Source organism: Magallana gigas, chromosome 8, assembly GCF_963853765.1.
Source record: "Magallana gigas chromosome 8, xbMagGiga1.1, whole genome shotgun sequence".
In the NCBI taxonomy this organism is placed as follows: Eukaryota; Metazoa; Mollusca; class Bivalvia; order Ostreida; family Ostreidae; genus Magallana; species Magallana gigas.
This window is the reverse complement of record NC_088860.1, coordinates 14,307,169-14,328,380: the sequence shown is the minus strand read 5'-3', so window position 1 is coordinate 14,328,380 and position 21,212 is coordinate 14,307,169. Positions and strand designations below refer to the sequence as shown.

The 21,212-nt window shown below is 34.1% G+C and overlaps 2 protein-coding genes across 3 annotated transcripts; both read left to right on the top strand.

The window, feature by feature from the left end:
- The first annotated feature begins 403 nt into the window (after positions 1-403).
- On the top strand, positions 404-12,402 carry LOC105343037 (neuronal acetylcholine receptor subunit alpha-10). The gene is made up of 9 exons (XM_034471431.2): positions 404-537; positions 568-869; positions 1,970-2,103; positions 3,102-3,146; positions 3,268-3,377; positions 3,842-4,308; positions 4,615-4,701; positions 4,912-5,027; positions 10,495-12,402. The coding sequence occupies exons 2-9, from the start codon at positions 776-778 to the stop codon at positions 10,837-10,839; spliced, it is 1,398 nt and encodes a 465-aa protein (XP_034327322.2). The 5' UTR covers positions 404-537; positions 568-775; the 3' UTR covers positions 10,840-12,402.
- LOC105342627 (uncharacterized) lies at positions 12,268-20,053 on the top strand. Of its 2 annotated transcripts, none has more exons than XM_011449623.4 (3): positions 12,268-12,400; positions 16,688-16,869; positions 16,966-20,053. In XM_011449623.4, exons 2-3 carry the CDS (start codon positions 16,797-16,799, stop codon positions 18,780-18,782), a joined length of 1,890 nt encoding a protein of 629 aa, XP_011447925.3. In that variant the 5' UTR covers positions 12,268-12,400; positions 16,688-16,796; the 3' UTR covers positions 18,783-20,053. The 2 variants fall into 2 exon arrangements, with proteins under 2 accessions (XP_011447925.3, XP_065924595.1); XM_066068523.1 differs by having other exon boundaries at positions 12,275-12,396.
- The last annotated feature ends 1,159 nt before the right edge of the window (positions 20,054-21,212 follow it).

Sequence of the window (21,212 nt, the reverse complement as noted above, 5' to 3'; positions counted from 1 at the left end):
AAATATTTAAAGGGAAATTTTAATGAGGTTTAGTTGGGATCTCACTCCCATCAGTTATCGGTGGTTGAGATTAAATTCTTATTGAAATAGCAAATACCTGTAATTTTGTTTGTGCATTTCAATATTGACATTTAAATGGAATGATCGCAGTATGAATTGTAAGAATGCAAGAATTGTTAACGCTGGATAGCAAATAGAAGGTAGCGAGAAGAAATCATTATTTAAAAAGGAATACAATCTGAATTCAGGGATTGCATCATAAATCATCTTCATAATGTTTTGAAAAACTTACGCAAATGTTCACACTGCACATAACAGAGAGACACACTGTGTGTAGACAATGCCAGTATATAAACGATTACATATCAACAGACAGAAGTGACTGGGTAATTCGTCCACATGCCTGTCCCAGTCTAGTTTTGTATGCCGTGTCAAGGGTAAATATCACTGCATCGTCAAGGTGAAATTATATCGACACATGTAGCTGGAAAGAAGGAGAAGGTTTCTATAAAATGTTTGGCGTTTAGAAAGTTTAAGGTTGGATGCATGGCGTTTAGAAAGTTTAAGGTTGGATGCATGTAGCCAAAAAAAAAAATGAAATTTTTGTGCTTGTTACAATGATATCGGGATCACGGAGTTACTGTCTGTATACTAGTATTCATTGTCAGCAAGTCACCGAGAGGCGTGGAGTCTGATATCAAGTTTCCGACGAAGCATTTACATTGACGCTTCATTAATTCAGCCTTGGAATTAACATCACAATAAGTACGAATCCATGTATAAAGAAGCCATCCACACCATGCACATCAACGGGAAAGCGGCTGCTTTATTCACGATTTTCTTTGTCGTGGTTAATCCATTGAAAGAAGGTAAGAAGAGAATCAATAACTTAATTCAAACATTTGATGGTCCGATATTGAATAACTTGGAATGCCCATGGATGAATTCCGAAAGTACAGGCTTTCGGAGAACCTGGCCGGGGTATGCCGATCTGATCAATGTATCTACACGAATAAAAGTAATTTTTTTGCGTTTGACGAATTGGGTGTCGCTAATTTATAATATCAAGATGTTAACGTACTGTTTACAAATTTAACATAAAAGTTTATACATTTTATTTTGTTTAGTGCGCGGTTAATGTTAACCAACCCCTACCCCGACGAAAAACGTGCATGGGTCGGTGACTTATTTAATATCACTTTGTATAACTATGCTCTATAAATAAGTTAACAGGCATATTCTTCAAGGCTTTGCACGCCTTCTTCTCTATAGAAAATGTATATTATAACAATATATTGCATAGGCGTCGGAACCGGGGGGCCTTGGGGGTGCTTAGGCTCCCACTTTTTTTTCAAAGTTAGACTTAACCATCAGGCACATAGCATCATGGAGGGGCCAGTCACATCCCCCCTCCCGTTTTTCCTCGCAGAAAACATAATTTTTATTAAAATGACATATAAAAAATTGAAGTATCAGGAAGCTGGCGCCTCCGCCCTCACATTTTCCATTTTCGGTAAATGTGAGGAATTGAAATTGAAAAATGCAGTTATAGGTACACCACACTACGCCCCCCCCCCCCCCCCCGGAATTTCATGATTTCGGGATTTTTTTGGATAGGTAAGATTTTTTTGGATTTATAAGTATACTACGCTACCTCCACCTCACGGATTAGGAATTTCATGATTTTGGATTTTTTTTCTTGTCAAGATTTCTGATGAATAGTCTAGCCCCCCCCCCCCCCCCCCCCACACACACACTTTCAATTTGCTTCCGACGCCACTGTATTGGTGTTACGTACATAAATATATTATATTATTGCCCAATTGAGACCATCTACTATTTATTAATTTATTTTTTTTTGCAACGATCTGTCAATTTTATTCATCCTCCTATTCGTCTTATGAATTTGTTTAATATAAATGTGCAACTGAGATTTATACTCAGCAAAATGCAACTGGCTCTTATGCAGATATATTTGAATCCGAACACCGGCTACAAAATGCCCTGATGACAAACTACTCGTCGACAGTGAGGCCCGCGACTGAACTCGATAAACCGGTCCACGTACAGCTGATGCTTGACTTGATGCGGATAGACGAACTGGTGGGTAATGTTCATGTAGCTATAATACGGTCAACTGATCAACAAAGCTTTGTATAACCTATATGTTATATTATATAACATTACTTGGTGCGACATGGTGACGCATAAACAAATTACATGTATTCTTAAAACAAAAAGTATATATTTTTTAATGATATTTTTATGACTCTGCATATCTTATTTCTTATATGAAAATAAGACATTTTGAGAATTTAAGATGCTCTCAAGTAAATAAATCCGAAAAATATTAACACACATTGTTTTCCACTCTATGTACACACAAAGATCACACCTACAAAATGTAGCTTTTGAGAGCACAGTATCTGGAGATCCTTGTTTCTTCACAACCGATATTGTTTGTAAATATGTAATCTTTTAAAATGTATATTTCCTATAACAGATTTACAATCATTTAGAACCATTTTAACAATAGCTTGGACTTTGGGTAGTTGTGTGAAATCAACAACATTTCTCTGGCTTCTGAGCTGAGACTGCACAATCTATGCATACATGTAATTCACTCAAATTCAGTGCATATCTAACCTGTTTTGATGCAAGGAAAAGATAATCACATCCTACCAACAGTCCAAGGTCAGGCCAAAATGGTTCTATTTTTTTCTCACGCCATTTTCATCGGAAATGTTCAATTGACACACGTGAACAGTTTGCGACCTAGTGTAATTTGACAACTTTAAGATATGGGAAGAGAATTCCTCGTAAATCAAAATATCTTACATATTTACTAATTTACGTTATCACAATCAAAAAGTTACTTTGATTTATCTTATATATATGTAGTACGTATTTATTAATTTTGAATAATTAACTGACCTTGCAGAACACCCTGAAGTCGAATTTCATAATAACGTTATATAACTTTACATGTATAGATGTTTTTTAGCATAGTAATGTGAGCAAAACAATGCAAAATTCAGACATTTTAACTTTTAAATAATATTAAAATATAATGTAATGTATGCCTTGTTCATTTTTTAAAGGATGCTACAAAAGAAACAATGACAACAACATTCATGCTTACTCAGGTACATCTAGATTATCATTTAAAATTAGGCTCAAATTTAAAAATATGCTGTTTACTGAAACTTATTTGTAAAGTAATGCTCATGCAAGATCAACCCGATTGCAATTTTTTTCTATTTCAAGACTTGGAAAGACCTGCGTTTGGCGTGGAATACATCTCAATACGGGGGTGTAAAATCCATCCGCTTAAAGGATAGCAGTATATGGCGACCAGACATAGAAGTTGCAAACCAGTGAGTATAATGAATATAATAGCATGTTGTGCGCTGAAAACAACGCGAGCTGCATGTATTTTTATTTTAAAAAAACAAAAACAAAAACTGATCTACTGCAAACTCGCGTTCTTATAATTATCATGTATGCTACTTAAATATTTGTCAAAAGGTTTCTACGACATGCACGCAGATCCAATATTTTTTTCCGCGTAGAGGGTTTAAGTTTAACTTTTTATAACCTGGACTCCTCTTAAAATTGTTTGAATATGAGAAAAAAATGAGTTAAGAAAAAAGTATTGAAAAAAAATTATTAGATAGAACAAAAACCCATCTTCTTCCCGGATTCGGACGGGGTTCTGATTTGGTTTTGTCTATACAGCTGTGCTATCACCCTTTTGTATAGAATAAAACGCTTCCTACCAATTGTTTTGTCCCACAACACTGAACGTTTATTACCTTGTACCCTTTTTTGTTTACCTCAGAGCCCCTGGACTATCTTTGACCTCGGAAGCTTTGCCTTTCATTTCCTACGACGGAACAGTGGTTTACGTTCCGTACAAAACCGTCCCCACTTACTGCGCTATGGACCTTACACTGTTCCCATATGACACCCAGAAGTGTATCATCAAATTTACTCCATGGACCCACAATGCTCTGGAAATAGACCTAGGACTCTTCGGCCACTATCTGAATACGACGGATCAGATGAAAATACCAAGAGAGAGTCTGTCCGATTTACAGTGGGAATTGTTGGAAGGAACGGCAACCCTTTCCTCAAAGAAGTTTGATTGTTGTCCGGAAAAATATTCTTTTTTTGAAGTCAGCCTGCAGATGAGCAGGAAAACTAACTTCTACCGTTATGTTGTGACGTGGCCGTCGGTGGTTGCATGCTTTCTTGTTCCATTTCTTTTCGCCATACCTTCACATTCATCTCAGAAAATAACATATGGTAATTATTTACAAGATAAAAATGATTTTTATATATTTTTTATTTGTAATTATTATGATAAAATACGGTAAGTTTTTCGGCTGGAGTGTATTAGAGACAATCTTTGAAGAGACAAACAGATCAAAGTTATTTATTGATTGTGGCTTCCAAGTAGGCTTATACATGATAATCAACTAAATTCAATGTTAAACGACCTCACAATTTTCAGTAAAGAGGATACCCATGTATCCACATTAATGAATGCCTTGAATGTTATCAAAGTCATAGACCCTCTGCATAATTAAAGACTTTACAACTTTTTTTAAGGTCTTGCGCTCATGATTTTTGAATCAATAATCATTTTGACTTTTGCCGAAACAAACTCGTTCGACCACAAAACAGTTCCAAATATAGGTAGGTACTGGCTTGCGTAACCAAATCTACACTTATGTGATGATGTAAGCTTAAAATGAGGAAATGATGTGATCGTTCTTGTAAAGCAATATTCAGACATTCTCGCATAATGAAGCTAGTCCTTTAAGGAATTTCAGTACGTTTGATATTCGAATTCAGAATCTCCTTGATGCTCAATCAAATAATTCAAACATTGTCATATTATTTCAGCCATCTTCCATCTGATTACTCTTATATTGACGTCCACGAGTCTGCTGTTGTCCATATTTATCGTCTCGATAAGTTGTGGTGACATGAGAAAGCACGTGCCAGCATGGTTACAACGAGTAAGTTTAGCATGTGTATATATTTGATAAGAATTTTCTTATGGTAAAACTAGCCTGTGGTCGCTCGCTAGAAATCAGTTCCGAGACATTTAAGCAATCAAAATGGATGCTTTAATTCTTCGGTGATTGCGTGATATGAAGGTGACGACATTGCAGAAAAATACATAACCAGCGCACGGGACCAAGCCCGTTGTAACATCTTTATTTATGGTTACATTGAAAGCTGCTAGGTCCGATTTTTTTGTTATTACAGTATCAATTTCTTTTCCAAAACACACCATTTATCTTAAAAAGTTATGGACTTTATCCTATTTACACCAGCAGAATCAGTCTCCTTTCAAAGTTAGAAATATTTAAAGTAAATAAAATTATTTCTTTTTGGGCAAACGAAAAAAACAAAACAAAATGCATCACGGGAACGTTTAGAGAAGGATACCGTTTAGTTTCGTCCCCCGAATAATTGGGGTTATTCAGCGCGCATGCTATGCATCGATTGTAAAGAGAGCAAACATCAGAAAATTTAACCAACAAAACGTACAAATGTTTATTTGTAATTTGGCTGATCATTTCGACCTTTATTTAAAGCGATGTCAAAGTCGTAATTACAACCATACCCGTCTCGTCCACAGGTGCTTGTGGACTGGACCGTGCACTACCCCCCCCCCCCTTTTTTTCTATATTTTTTTTCAAAATTTTTTTTTATTTCTTTTATTAATTATCATTAACAACCCCTTTTATATGTCTCCAGCCGAAAAATAAAAGAAATATCACGACTTGGTAGCATTTTATAATCACACTCGTTTCCCCTATATATATGTGAGATGAAGAATTGTATATCTTATATTTTTTTAATACATATTTTATATATAAGTTTAAAAATTCAAAAAAAAAAAAATAGAGGTTCCACTGGGGATTGAACCCTGGCCGCTGGAAGTGATGACCACTGTCTTATCCAGTAGGCTACGGACGCTTATGTAACAAGATGTGTTTTTTTATTACATCATAATATTGTTAGTTAATCTATAGGAAAATGGTTTGAACATTTTGAACACATATGTGAATTAGTATTATTTTGATAATGATAATGTAAGGTACTTTTCATATAGTGTATGGATATTAATAGTTTTTCTTGAAAGCAATTTTATAAAGAAATTGATTTTGTTAGATTTTCAATTATCATAGAGATTATAAATTTCGGACAATAGCCATTTTGTTTGTGACCATTGCTGAGGCCAGTTGTGAGTTGAGAAAACTTTTGTAAGTAAAATAATTGTACTGCTACTATATTGTATTGAAGTTAAGTTAGTTTTTTTATCAGTAATTATATCAAAGTAATCATTGTATCACAGATGAGAGTATATGTTGAAATTATCAAGAAAGTTTACAAAGTTTAAAGGTTTCACAGTGAATTGTACTCATGATTTGAATACAGACTAATGTTTGAAAAGGGTACAGTGATATTGATTTTACATATATTTTTATACAATTATAGACATGCATATTTTGCATAGTTACATGTCTAAATGGTTTGTTTCAGATATTATCTACCAGTACATGTAATACAGTTCCTTTCACCCTTATTTAGGGTAGGTACATGTGTACTTGAGAAATTATTGACTATGGCATTTACATATTGTCAGAGTATATTTTTAATCTGCAACATTGCATATTCAATATTGTAATAGGGTTATTTCTTTTTATGACCATCATTTATTAAATATAAGATAATTAGAAAAACAATATTTCGTAATTGAACATATTTGTCATTATAGTAATTGAATCAATTGTGATGCTTTATGATTGTGAAGTTTATATGTGTATTATGTTTTGTAGGAGCGTCACCATAATAATAATAATATCAACAATAAACGAAGTACATCTATACCATGCTCGTTTGTTACATATATAAAGAGAGAAGGTAAGCAACTCCCGTTTGTTTACATTGAGGTACCACCTGGGAAATTCAAACGATTACTACATCAAAAATCGCTATACCTTTGGTGTCATCTATTTTTCTCACTTCCACACATACCCTTCTATCTAAAAACTTATATAAATTAGCACGCTGAACCGTAATCTATCCAATTAATAAACATTTGTCACTCGCGACCACGATATTTTGAAACGTTCCAAGTAGAAGCTACGGAAGTTAGCTGCACAGCGACATCTATGCTAAGAACGGTAACTCTTCCCGTGTTCCGAATGTCATTGACCTAACGGTAACGCACGATAGGCCCGAAAAAAAGTTCGGGAAATGTTTTAGATTAAATGCAAAATTTCAGCATTTGAATATCTGCCGTCTTCTATGCCAGCCCACCTTTGAAGTGTCTGGGCTTTCAAATCCTGGTAATGTGTTGCTGTAATGCCTGTAGATCAAACTATTGATACTTCTTTTTTTTTTAGTATACCTAATGTGTTTTGCAATTTTTTTGTTATGTATGTTTTGCCTGTCCCAGCTTGGCCAGTGATGACCAAGTTATGGCCATTAATTGCTGCTTGAAAGGTAAACAATTGATCTACATCCATTTTCTTAAATATTGCACTAAAACTTTTCCCGAACTTTTTTTCGGGCCTCTCGTGCGTTACCGTTAAGTCAATGACATTCGGAACACGGGAAGAGTTATCGTTCTTAGCATAGATGTCGCTGTGCAGCTAACTTCCGTAGCTTCTACTTGAAACGTTTCAAAATATCGTGGTCGCGAGTGACAAATGTTTATTTATTGGATAGATTACGGTTCAGCGTGCTAATTTATATAAGTTTTCAGATAGAAGGATATGTGTGGAAGTGAGAAAAATAGATGACACCAAAGGTATAGCGATTTTTGATGTAGTAATCGTTTGAATTTCCCAGGTGGTACCTCAATGTAAACAAACGGGAGTTGCTTACCTTCTCTCTTTATATATATAGGGGAAACGAGTGTGATTATAAAATGCTACCAAGTCGTAATATTTCTTTTATTTTTCGGCTGGAGACATATAAAAGGGGTTGTTAATGATAATTAATAAAAGAAATTAAAAAAAAAAATTGAAAAAAAATATAGAAAAAAGGGGGGGGGGTAGTGCACGGTCCAGTCCACAAGCACCTGTGGTCTCGTCGTCATGGGTGAACTTTAACATGAGGTGAAATAACGCGGTACCCTTTTATGTCGTTTGTTTTGTGCGTATTTTTCTTCATTGAAATTCGGCTTAATTGACTGGGAAAACTACTGCAATGTCTATTGTTATACATAAACTTAGCATAACCATCGTTTAAAAGCGTGCATAAAATTTGATATAAATCGGACCAAGCGGCTTGAAATTAATGCTAAAACAGGCATTTTATTGTTTGAATTTAAACCTTTCTTTTAATAAGTTTATAAATTGATAATAAAATTAAGTTAGATTAACTAATCTAATTATTTTTAAAGTACCCCAGTACATTAGCTAAAAGAAACAGTCAAATCGTCTCATGTTAGACCTTAAGTCTGACATCATCATGAATATTTCGTGCAGTCCGTGATTTTTCTTAGGTCGCTGTAGGTTTTGACCAATCGATAAACGGGGCGTGTAGATTTCAGTCTTGTCCATTTTCTGTCAGTTTCAGTCGCTGTTGGGTTTGACCAATCGATAAACGGAGCGTGTAGATTTCAGTCCTGTTAGTTTCTAAACTGTATAGCTATGAATTAAATAAAGTTTACGTAAGAAATAGAGGAAATCATACTCGGTGGATGTAAATGTATAGCAGTCTTAATTGGTCAGTAAAGATCTCTTTTTGAACAGTCGCAGTAAGAACGGTATATAAAAGACTTCAGTCTTGGCAGTAAGAGTAAACATAAGATATCTAGAACTGATGACTTAAGGAATGAATTCAATATTTATTTGTTTTATACGATATAAAATGGTTTGGGACAGTTTACGCTTTATAAACCGCGAAGCGGTTTATAAAAAAGCGTAAACTGTTTCAAACCATTTTATATCGTTAAAACTAATAAATATTGAATTCATTGCTTATAATTTAATTTTTTTACTCTTTATTGTAGATTAAAACGGTCGTATGACCTTTAAAATGACGTAAAATTGTACAAAATTCAAACGTAACGTCATGCGTATTGATACGTTTTTGACGTTAGTCTTACTATGACGTAGGCAACATTCTTTATACGATATAAAATAATTTTTCTAGCCAATCAGAAAGCGCGTTACAACCAGAATTAAATTATTTCCACTTATTGAATCATTAATTGGTGGTCTCCAGCTCTACGAGGAGACAAATTAATTTCTAAAAGTAATATTCCTAGTAGCATCAATAATTCAAATATCAGTTTACTTATTAGTAGTGGTTTCCATAGGAGAATTTTTATATAAATACATGTAGTCATAAACGGTAGCTATCATAAATATCATTAACTAACTAATCACCGTGGCTTTCATATAAATCTGCAACTCATATGACACCGCTACCGCACTAAAGATCTTTTGACGACCAGTCCAATACGTAGCTACCGATTTAAGAGTAAAGATCTCTAACTAATCAGTCGCAGCGACTTAGTTCAGTTACATGCTAACAATCCGTAACAGTATCTAAATTAAAGATGTGGTACTAGTCAGTCGTGTAAAAAAAACTGTTTGCTACAGTAAAGGACTCTAAGTAATCACTCATATAAGTCTTAGTAAGGATATGTAGCTGTAATGGTCAAAGACTTTCAGTTCAGTACAGAACAATGATTTTAAGGTTAAAACCAGCTTTGCGCGAGAAGAAATCTTGGGACGTTTAAGCAATTTCAAAACAAGAAAAAAACCTGTGCAACCCATGATTGAAATTCTTTTACATTTCTTGCATACAAAATGGGATGGTCAGAACCTTTCTTTGCCAACGTTTTAGAATCTGTTTCCAATACTACATTACAATACAATGTCACATGTTTTCGTTTTGTCCTACCCATTGGCATCTTCTTTATGTCTCACAGAAAATCTATAATTATGAAACATTGAAATTTCTACTTCTTTGTTTACATGATTATTATGTTATAAATATTGATTGTTTGATATTACTCATGATTGGGATTCAGATAAGACTTACAAAAGTACATTAATCGACTACAATCGCCGTTTATAGCGAAACCGGAAGCTTTTTACGAGCTGTTCAAACCATTTTAAAACAGTGAATAAGAATGCGTAAAAGAGTGAAACAAAGAGGACATTTTGGAAGGATTAAAGGCATCAATGAAAACAAACACTTTTTTGATAACATTTTATGTTCAAAATTGTTGCTTAAGTGTACAGTACTTTTCAAACACAAAGGAACGAATACTGAAGAATCATCTTTAGAAGGTAAAAATGGGTTGATGCTCCGCGTGGACATTCTGGCGATCATAAATCGACCAGTAAGGTTACGTGTATTCTTAGAGCACACCGGAACTGGTTGTTCATGTTGTTCAACGTCAATTTATTTTAAAGACTCTGATTGTTCATCTTTCCATTCATTTAGCTTGCATTGACCGATTCCTACTTGAGAACAGTTCTCTGTCTGGGCCAGTACAGGGATTCCAAAGGATACTCAAGCGGAAGGGGAGGAGGTTTTCTGCTGGAGGAAACACACGAGACTCACCACCACGAGCCAGAACTACGGACCATCTCCGAAAATGAGGTCACGAGAGACGTGTCTGAGTCCCTCAGGGCTATAGCAGAGAAGATGTCGTCAGATGAATCTAGGATCAAGGTCACGCAAGACTGGAGAGAAGTTGGCAGGCTACTTGACCGTGTTCTGTTTTTTCTTTGCATTTTAACAGTTTTGGTATTGCTTATCTGGTCAGCACGCCTGTGGTCCGGTTGATTCAACAGTACATTGGTATACACTAAGCGTAAATAAATCCTTTCATGGTTTTATAATCTTAATATGATATGATTTTCTTATGTTCCATTGCTTATTGTAGATACATAGAATGTTTTTTGTCCATTGAAATGTGCAATGTATACTTTATAACTATGTAATTGCTCATATACATGTAATATATTCAAAATTACTGATTTTAACTTTAAAATAAATATCAGTAGTGACCAATAGGAGTCTCTATGGTATGCATAGTAGTACATGTTCGTCTTTGCTGTATTCGTAACTCCAATTAAACATAATATTGTCAATCGTCCTTTTTATTGTATAAAAATAGTAGCTAACCCGCGATCGACCGGTGTCCCCTCCAGGGGAGTTAATGGCCCTCACCCCCTTTAGCAACAAGCCTCGTAGCTTAGAAAGGATTTAACAGTAACTTGATTCTTTGTGTAAACCTTTCTTTGTGATTGTATATATGTATAGATGAAAGGTTCTCATGATGCACATCGAGCAGAATTTGAAATCAGACGTTTGATATTGATTTCTCTTAATAGCAAGTCATTGACTGTTTAATCCTTATGAATGAGGTTTTCGCACGCGGTATGCAACGAATACATATTCACTGCTTTCCTTTTTATTATGTTAGATGTACTTGTTATTTCTTTCTTTAAGGTCATCCCACACAATAAGTTCGGTTATTTAGTGCTAAACCATTTCAACAATCACTGGTTTAAATATGTATATGAATCTAGCACTAATTTGTCACTGAACTACACTTTTTATTTTTCTTTAAACAAATGCCACTTCTGATATAATTTTCATAACAGTTTAGCTCAGCAAACATGCTATACATTTGTAAAACGCCAGATCGAGTACCATAGCAATTTGTTTTTTTAATTTCAATTTGTATATGGAATATGAACAATAGACGATATATAAATATGGACAGTGTTTCTCCAAAGCTTAAAACCTACCTTCTTCTTTGAAGGTGAAATAAATATTCTTGATTTCATCAAACGCCGTCTTACATGTATTTATAAATTAGATTAACTATTGATTTGTCGCCGAACAGATTAAATGAAAAATCAATATCTTATTGTTTTCGAATCAAATTCAAAATTTAGAAACCCTCTGTTCTACTGTTTGATAATGACAATACCTTTAATATTGTTTAATTCCTTAAATTAAAAACTAGAATTTGCCGATCTAGATCGTATTGACAATTATAATGGCATGATCGATACACAAGCCTTTCTTTTATTTCCACGGTCGTTATTATTTACTTGGCCATTTTCAACTTTTCAACCCATTTGGAACGATCAATTTTTCAATGTTATGCAAACACTCAGTATTCCTGGGTTTCATTTTTGATCAGAAATATATTAACATACACGGATAAAAGCGTCATTCGTAGAAGATTATTGATTGGCCGACAGAGGGAAATTCTCGGAGGAAAAAAAAAGCAGCGAAAAAATGTAACGTTTTTAATTTGACATGTGTATTGATGTTTGAAGAGGGAAAGCTGAAAAAAAAATCCAAGATGTAGTCAACGACAACAAAGTAGGTGAGTAAGTTATCCGAATGTAGTACATATAATTTTTTAATTTCCTTACGACGATGCTTTATGGGTAGTTCGCTACTTTTTCAGTAGTATTCTTATACATGTCTATTTATCATGATTTAATTCATCAGTTTAATTAAACAACTATCTTCGATCTATTAATATCTGTATTGTACAAAGCAAAAAAAAATTATATAAAGCATTTCTTATTGAAATAATAACTAGAAAAGAATAAATTCATATTCAACTGTCCAAAAAAGAAAAAAGGAAAAAAAATGATAAATGGATTAAGTAAAAATATATATGACACTTAAAAAAATTGTTGTATTTTTTTCACGTAAGAAGAAAGGATTCATATAATTGTATTGAAAAATTATTTTTAAGGGGGCTCAATAGTTGTAATCATATGTAGACTATTATATTTATCTCCTTGAGATAAAGAGTTCTAAATAAAAATATAGAAAAACATTGAAATTTTAAAGCTAAACTTCTTGGAGTTTTTCTTTACTAAATCAAAGTTTTTGGCTAAAAATGTCATATATTTGATCGTCAATGAGTCCATAACTAATTTAGTCATGGGCTCATTAACAATTAAAATCTGTTATTTAGTAAAGACTTTTATGACAATTTTACAATTACATTAATAAAATTGCTGATTTGACAGACACAAACTATTATACCTTAAATAAAGGTTCATTGCGGATAATTTTACGATTTCTTGAACCGATTTGCTTTCAAAAGTGTAATTTATTATTTCACTGTTATTTATTTTTTTTTAATAAAATATAATTTGAAAAATCTCATTTGGTTAACGTTTTTCATTTTAAAAAGTTTTTGCCAGGGTAGTGGTGAACGTGAATATTTCCTACCATCCTCATTGATTTTTATTCTTGCATCATTGTCTATATAAGTCAAAACCCCGGTAGCCCCGATATGTGTACATGTATTTGATTTTATACGATGGTAGGTATGGTATCAAACGTAGGTAAATATTGGATCATCTTTTAGGTTACTTAATATTTCAATGAACCCTGTATATTGTAAAACCACGTTCGAACTTTTATCATTAAGTTTGTTTAGTCAGTATATATTACGAAAGCGTAGCTATTAGTTTCATTTATGCTATTGAAAAAAATATAATACGGTACTTAAAGGGATATGGTCACGGTTTTGGTCAAATTCTCTTTTTCTGTTTTTATTGTTTACAATGTTTTAGGAAGCTTAATGATCAAATGAAATTTGAGAGTCAGTCGTAGAGTTATAAGCAAGATACAGGACTCACAATTCTTTGTCATGTAAACAAGGCTCGTGTCATGTTTTTGTTTACATCGGTTCAATATAACAGTAAAAAATCTTTTTCAACCTGATTTTTCAACGTTTTTATCAATTCTAAGCATAAATAAACAGTTCTTAACGTTTATCACATTGATTATAGTTAAAAGAAAACTGGAATTTTTACTTAACATTCAACATGTAAACAAAAGCTTGACTTTCAAATTGATTGAATATATGAGTGTACATTCCCATATTTTTCGATATTTTTAGTCTTTGGAGTGCCTTAAAAATATATCTCCTCGAGACAAAGAGCTCTGTTAAAAGTTACTGAGAGGTATTTTAAATTTTAAGCAAAAATATTTGTATTCTTTTTGTTCCAAGATAATAGTTACTTGCTTAAAATATCATATTTAAAATTTTAAGGTAAATCTGATCTCAGGTGCTTGAGGAAACTGAACCCCCCCCCCTCTTTCCACCCCCAAGTTTAGACCCCTCCCCCGGATCTTTACTCCTTTTTATGATATTAGAATTACCCTTTTTGAAACATTACTGGTTTAATTTATTCTTTGTTGCGAAAATTTACCTACAGAAATTAACATTTAAAAAGAATCATATATCTATCTCGTATGGTACATATTTATAACGTCGTAGTCCTTGATTTTAGTGTTTTCCTGTTTCCTCCATCAACTGTTTCGCTTAGAACCATCGGTGTTTTAACCAAGTCGACACAGAATAATTGATGACAGGCTGTTCATTGGGGTTAAGCGACGTCGCTTTTTCTGGTGTTTTTACAGTGCCGTGATATCTTCCAAAAATCCTTTACTCGTTTGAAAACGGCTTCAAATGACGTACACAACTAACTATGTTTCAATTGAACATTATGGTTTTTCGGCATGTTTTTGTAAAACTGTAAGTATTCAAGTTAAAAAACTCAATTAGGAAGTTTGGACGATTTTCACACTGGGCCATGCGTACTTTCCGCGACCGCGATCATTCCAATTTAAGTTTGATTTTATGGAAAACATTCAAATCCACTCTGATATGATTTGGAATTTTATGACAACCATTTTGGTATAAAACCCATTTAAAATGACCGAAACGTGATTAGATAAGTATGATTATTCTGAATTGTTTGTTTGAGATAATTTTTCGCAATTAAGTTAGACATATCATAAAATGATAATTAATTTTTAAAAAAGCAGAAAAGACTCGGAGTCTATACTTGGAATAAGGGATGGGGGGGGGGGGGGGTCAGCCTTTTCCTCACATGTGGGTCTGATAGGTAATTTTTTGATCGCCCAGCCTCCAAAAAAGGTGTTAAGTGGTACGTGTGTATAGAAGCCTACTGTATCTGTACAGAACGTCGATTACGCGGAATTATTTTACCCATTACATTGTATCCAGTCTGCAATTGATTTTTTAACTCAGTACCTTATATACTGTTACACTGTACAATGTACATGTGCATTTATATGTATTAAGATATCTCGAGATATTATGATTAATATCATATAAAATCTTATCATCATCGATACATATTTTTAACACACATCTATGTAACATTGTATACCAGTTCACCATTGTTAAAAATTAGAAACTACTTGTTCAAATAATAAATAAGCTTGTTTTTGTTTCGGAAAACATTGAAATTCAATAGAAAAATTTGAATGCGTGACAAAATGTTCACGACTGCACAATTAAATCAATTTTGACGGGGCAACCCTCACGTCACAGATCAACATTCCATTTAATTTGTTTGTATTTCATTTAAACAATGCAGTCGTCTTGATTTTTGTGTCGCGGATCAATTTTGCCGAAAATATTATGACATTATATAATTACCCAAGAAAATCATTTTATTTGTCGATAACTCATGGAAAAAAACACACAATTGTTTGAATCAATCCACACATCTTAAAAGGAGCATTACAATAATCCTTAGCAAAGACAACAATACTTTAGGTGGAGTTAATTGACAATGGCATTTTTTTTTTACATGAAATCTCTTCACATGAATGAATATTTTGTAAAGAATTTGAAATCTGTGCAATGTTTCCTAAAAGTACATCCCTATCTTCACAACGTCAAGGCTTTGTAATTACGGAGTTCCTGAATCACAAAGCCTTGACGTTGTGAAGATGGTACATGTACATACCTCGCAATTCCATTCACTTGCATTGTAAGAATGCAGCCGTTGTTATAAACCAACGACCTGTCTCGTTTACGTTGCAGATGGTGGTCTCACGAAACATTTTTCGGTTTTTTTAATCATAATAATAATTTTTTCATTCTCGGTCCACCAATGAGAGGGCGAAACACTTAAATTGTTCAAGGTTTCAAAACATTTTTTCATGTATGCATAAAAAAGCAATACATGTAACCCGATAAGTAAGATCCTCACAAAGGTTGAAAGGGACTAATCAAAAGAAATCATAGAATAATTGTGAAAACGAGAAAATTTTAGCGAGTTTCATTTTTACCACTGTACGTATAGTTTTTCTATTTCTCTAAGCAATGAAAATGTTAAAAGGTACTTGAAGTACCATACATGTCTACAAGTTTGATTTTTTTTTTCAGTATTATAATCTCTGCCTTTTTTATAATTTTGTTATTTTGTTCACACGCGAGAACATTGCATCGTTATTGACGATTTGGTTTATAAACCACTACATACATGTGTATTGTGTTTATATGCTATTTACTGAATCTTAGTTTTTCTTTAGTGATTGGTGGAAATAATCGGCGGATCTAAATGTGCATGCAATTTCATTGAACCCAGTAATGCCATATATTCTACGAGTTTTGTATTTCACAATACGGGTTCAATATTTCTAAATATTTTATAGAATCATTACTTCCATCAAATTCAATGTCTCATATATTCAGAAGACATATCGATTTGATAATTCCTTATATGTTACTTTGGTTACAAATATTCGATTTGAATGGATGATAAAGAAAAAATACGTCTCAAAAGAGAAGCTGGCTCTCAAAATCGATGTTATTTCTTTACAGGTAAAAAAAATGACTTCCAAAGAATCAACAATCTGAACCGAAGATAAATAAGTACCAGAATGTGATAGAGGTTTTGATTTCTTATCAGTTATTCTGTCAAACAACAAAAATGGCGATAAAAGGTTTGCCGATGATAGTTTGCTTTGCACTGATTTTCACGCTTAAAAGTGCCCATGTTGAAGGTTAGTCTTTGTTTTGAAAAAGTTTTCAATTTGTCTTACTCAACATAGAATTTTCCCAATATTACGCATATTAATGTATATTATGATTCGTTACAGCTTTCTCAATTTTTCCGATAGACAACGGTGATGTTCGAATCGGGCGAAAACTCTTGAACACTACTACCCCAGCGCCCGTCGCTGCCGTGGCTGAAGATAAGAGCTTTTTCGAACAAGTAGAAGAATTCTACGAGGATAAAAACAACTTTGCGATGTACCTCGTGTTGCCCTGCATCGTTTTGGTTTATGGCGGATGTAGTGCCATTTACTGCTGCTATAAATGTCGACAACAGCTATGTTCAAAGAAAAAAGGGAAGGGAAAGGATGAAGACAACGATGATGACAAAAACAGGGCCATGGCAAACCAAACCAATGACAAAATGTCTCTAATAGGGGGTTCTCCCGAAAACCCAGGCAAGAAAGCAGCCGCAAATCAGATTCGACCCGCATCTAAAGCAAGTGTATCAGATGTTAATGTTGGTATGGGCAACGAAACTCCTTTACCCTGGGCGATTCCAGAAAAAGAAGACAAACAGCCGAGCCCCGCGATAGTGAAACTGCCGCCTGCATATTCAGATTTCCAAACAAACCAACAAGCAAATAACATACAGAATATGCAAAATTTCAATCCACAGTTACAACAGGCACAAATGCAAGGTATGCAACAACCAATGCCTTATAACCCCAATGCATTCCAGATGCAGATGATGCAGCATCCAAACGCTATGTATCAACCAACCATAATACCGATACCAATGCCAATGGATTATCAGGATTCTAAGCGAAACAACCGAAGGGACCGCCGTCTGTCAAGAGAAGACTCATACGATGATATGGATGATTATCATCCACCACCACGCAACCAACGAAAACAGTCCAATAACCGCAGAAATTCAAACTCTTCGCGTTCTGGGAAACAATCCAAACACGACGACTTTGATGATTCCGATGACGACTACAATCCAAGGCAGGGGCGTAGCGGAAATAGTCGAAGAGATTCCCCACGAAACAGCAGGACGCCAGATAGAGGCAAACATGGCAGAGAGAGAAGGCGTTCTGACGACCGGAACGGACACCATCGCGACTACTCCCCATCTAGAGAAGATACTATGAGTGCACGTTCTGATAATCGTAGGTCATCGCCTAAACGGAGGTCGGATGATCGAAAAAGTCGCCGTCCTGAGGATCGTAGAACCAAAGACCGAGGATACTCACCAACGGATCCCAGGGACAGACCATCAAGAGAGGACACAATGAGCGCCCGGTCTACTAGACGTACACGGTCACCTGATGAAAGAAAAGGACGGCGCTCTGACGACCGCGATCCCGATGAACACCGGTATTCTCCGACAAACCCAAGAGACAGACCATCTAGAGAAGACACTATGAGCGTAAGATCTGATAAACGAAGGTCTGATGGGAAAGATGATCCAAAGCCGCCACGCAAAATAAATGAGGTCAAACCAACACCACAGAAACCGAAGATTGATGATAAGCCATCTGACACAAATCCAGATAAAAGAGACAACAACCCACCCAAGAAACCACCACCAAGACCAGCACAGCCAGCTAAGAAACCTCAGAACAAGAACCAGCAGGACGATCGGATAATGAGTCCACCGCCTCCTTATGAGGGGCATGAGCGGCGAAACTCCCTGGACGCCGTGTTTGAGGCGGCTGGAAACCCAGGTAATACGAAAGGTCCCGCAAGACCGAGTTATAATCCAAACCCAACCATTCGAGTAATATCTCAAACGAAAGGCGGGGGTCCAGTGTCTGGAATGGAGATGGCAAAACAAGCTGCTGAGATGCTGAGAGTGGATAATCCCAACATTGGAAGGAAAAAGCCTAAACGGCTAGTGTTTGTAGCCGAGTGAACCATTCAATGTAGAATAAGAATCACTGTTTTTATCAAATTGAATATTTAGCTACTTTCATAATACTATATTCACCGCATCCTCTCTGCTTGGTCAATCTGACCCAAAGGGCAATGTGAAGATTGTCCATCGATAATTGTTTTATTATTGTATTGATAAAAATTATAACAGCAGTATATGACTGGGTGGGGTTTTTAATGATCAGCGATTAATCGATTCAAAATTCAAACCAAACTTCATTGATATAGAGTGGAAATCGCAATATCTTGGATCATTCCGACAAGAAGAATAACAGCTGCGTGAGTATTAGGAGGACAGTTACAACAACGCCCTTTTCATAAACATTGATATCCATATTGGAAGATATGTTATCTTCAATATATCAGCTCATTCAATGATATAACCTGAAATACAAGACGAGGTTGCTGTTTAACAATTACTCAACTTAATGGTAAGCGACGTCATTTTATAAAAAAAAAAATTCAACACACCCTATGATGTTTGCACTTCAGAAGTGTGTATTCCGAGCTCTGTCCAAAAGACCTGAGAAGAAGCCGTTGCTAGAATGTTAGCGATCAGGAAATATCCAAAACCCAAATACCCAATTTTGAAAATCACAGTAAAAAATCCTTGTGAATATTTTGATATCATATCAAAAAAAACCCAGAAGTTTTGCTTCGAGATTATTGGAGAGCCTAGGATGTAATGTTGCCTGATGCCGAAGACATAATGATAACTTGTATTATATACATTATGATATATTTATTTTTAGTTGTTTTTAAGTCATTTATATGTATAATTGTTTGACAAAAAATGGCAATTCTTTAAAAAACACAAATCGTGCTGGAAATAATGAAAATTGAATTGGATTTGCATTCGTAGCACTGATATTATTAATTGATAAGTAGTTTTTTTTTTCAGAAAAAAAAGAAAACAAAACAAAAAATATAAATAAATAAAATCAGAACGGTATTCAAGGAAATGAGAGAGTAATTTCGATCCATCTTAACAGAATATAATTTTGTTATCAATTGTCACGTCGTCTGTGTTTCTCTCTTTGCTGTATGCACATGTACATGTGTTTCTCTTTTTTTGTGTGTGAACATGTAAATGTATACAAAAATGTTTAATTTTTTAATTAGTCATTTAAGTATATCATTACTGCAAAAAGGGGTTGAACTTAAAACGTATTTATACGTTTGATGGTAATTTGATGAATCCTTACAATGCATTTCTCTATTGTCTCTAGAATAGTTTTTGTCGTTTTTCTCCTCGTTTTTATGCAGATGATATGTAACTGTATTGGGAACTTGTTAAAATTGTTATACCGTTTAAGATTTGAATTGTTGTCGAATAAATCATTCTTCTGATTGTTGAAATTTGACATAACCAGAAAAGTGAAGTCCTCTTCAAAATAAAAAATGTTTACACATAATGTCTTACATGTAATACCATTTAAAGTTTTGAAATATCAACGCAATATCAAGAAAATTTCTACAGGCGTTTAAGACGGCACGATGGTCGTGGCCATTTTTAGACTGATCTGATCTCCTTTGAATTGAGAGTTCTATATAAAAATATTAGGAAATACCCAAATTTAAAAGGTAAAATATATGGATTTTTCCTTAATAACAGTTTATAGCTAAACCAATTATATCTTAATATTTAGGTATATCTGATGATTAATTTGTTGACTATCCACCAACCTCCTTAAAAAGGAGACACTTGAGCGTTGGAATACCTATCCAAATGTTCTTGTGCTGTTGAATTAGCTCAGAAAGTGTAAATAAAAATCAATCATCATTTTCACTTAATTTTGTGTTCTGAGTTTTTACCCGTTCAATAATATTTTTACGGACCAAAAAGTTTATTTTGTCTTTATCTTAAAGGAAAGTACCATGGTGTTTTTTTTTAAAATCAAAATCGTTCATGTACACACTTTTCAAGGATCAAGCCAGAGTAGCCAGACTAGCCATATATCATTCTATTGTAATCTTGTTTGTTATGATTGACTAGTCACTTGAACAACCTACATGTATGTTTCAACGCACTTTGAATATTACGCATTCTGTAACAAAAATTTCAAAGTGTGTAATTTTTTTAGTTCATTGCCACAAACCCTAGACGACACAATATAAAATAATATATAATATAAAACATATCGCTGGGTATTTTTCGTTTTTTTTTTTAAATATATTCTTCTGGTTTATTGTATTTTGATAATCATAAATTAATCCAGATCTATGAAACTTGGGGAGTTTGTTTTTTCGAAAATATAGTTCATAGGCTTGCATTATGCATTATTTTTGATTTGACAAACTAAATTCGCAAAAATCGACGATAAAGCCATCACTTCCAAATGACTTATTGCTAATAAGCTTTTCGTCAGATAAATTAAACTTAGAACCTTCTCTACCTTTATTAAAATCA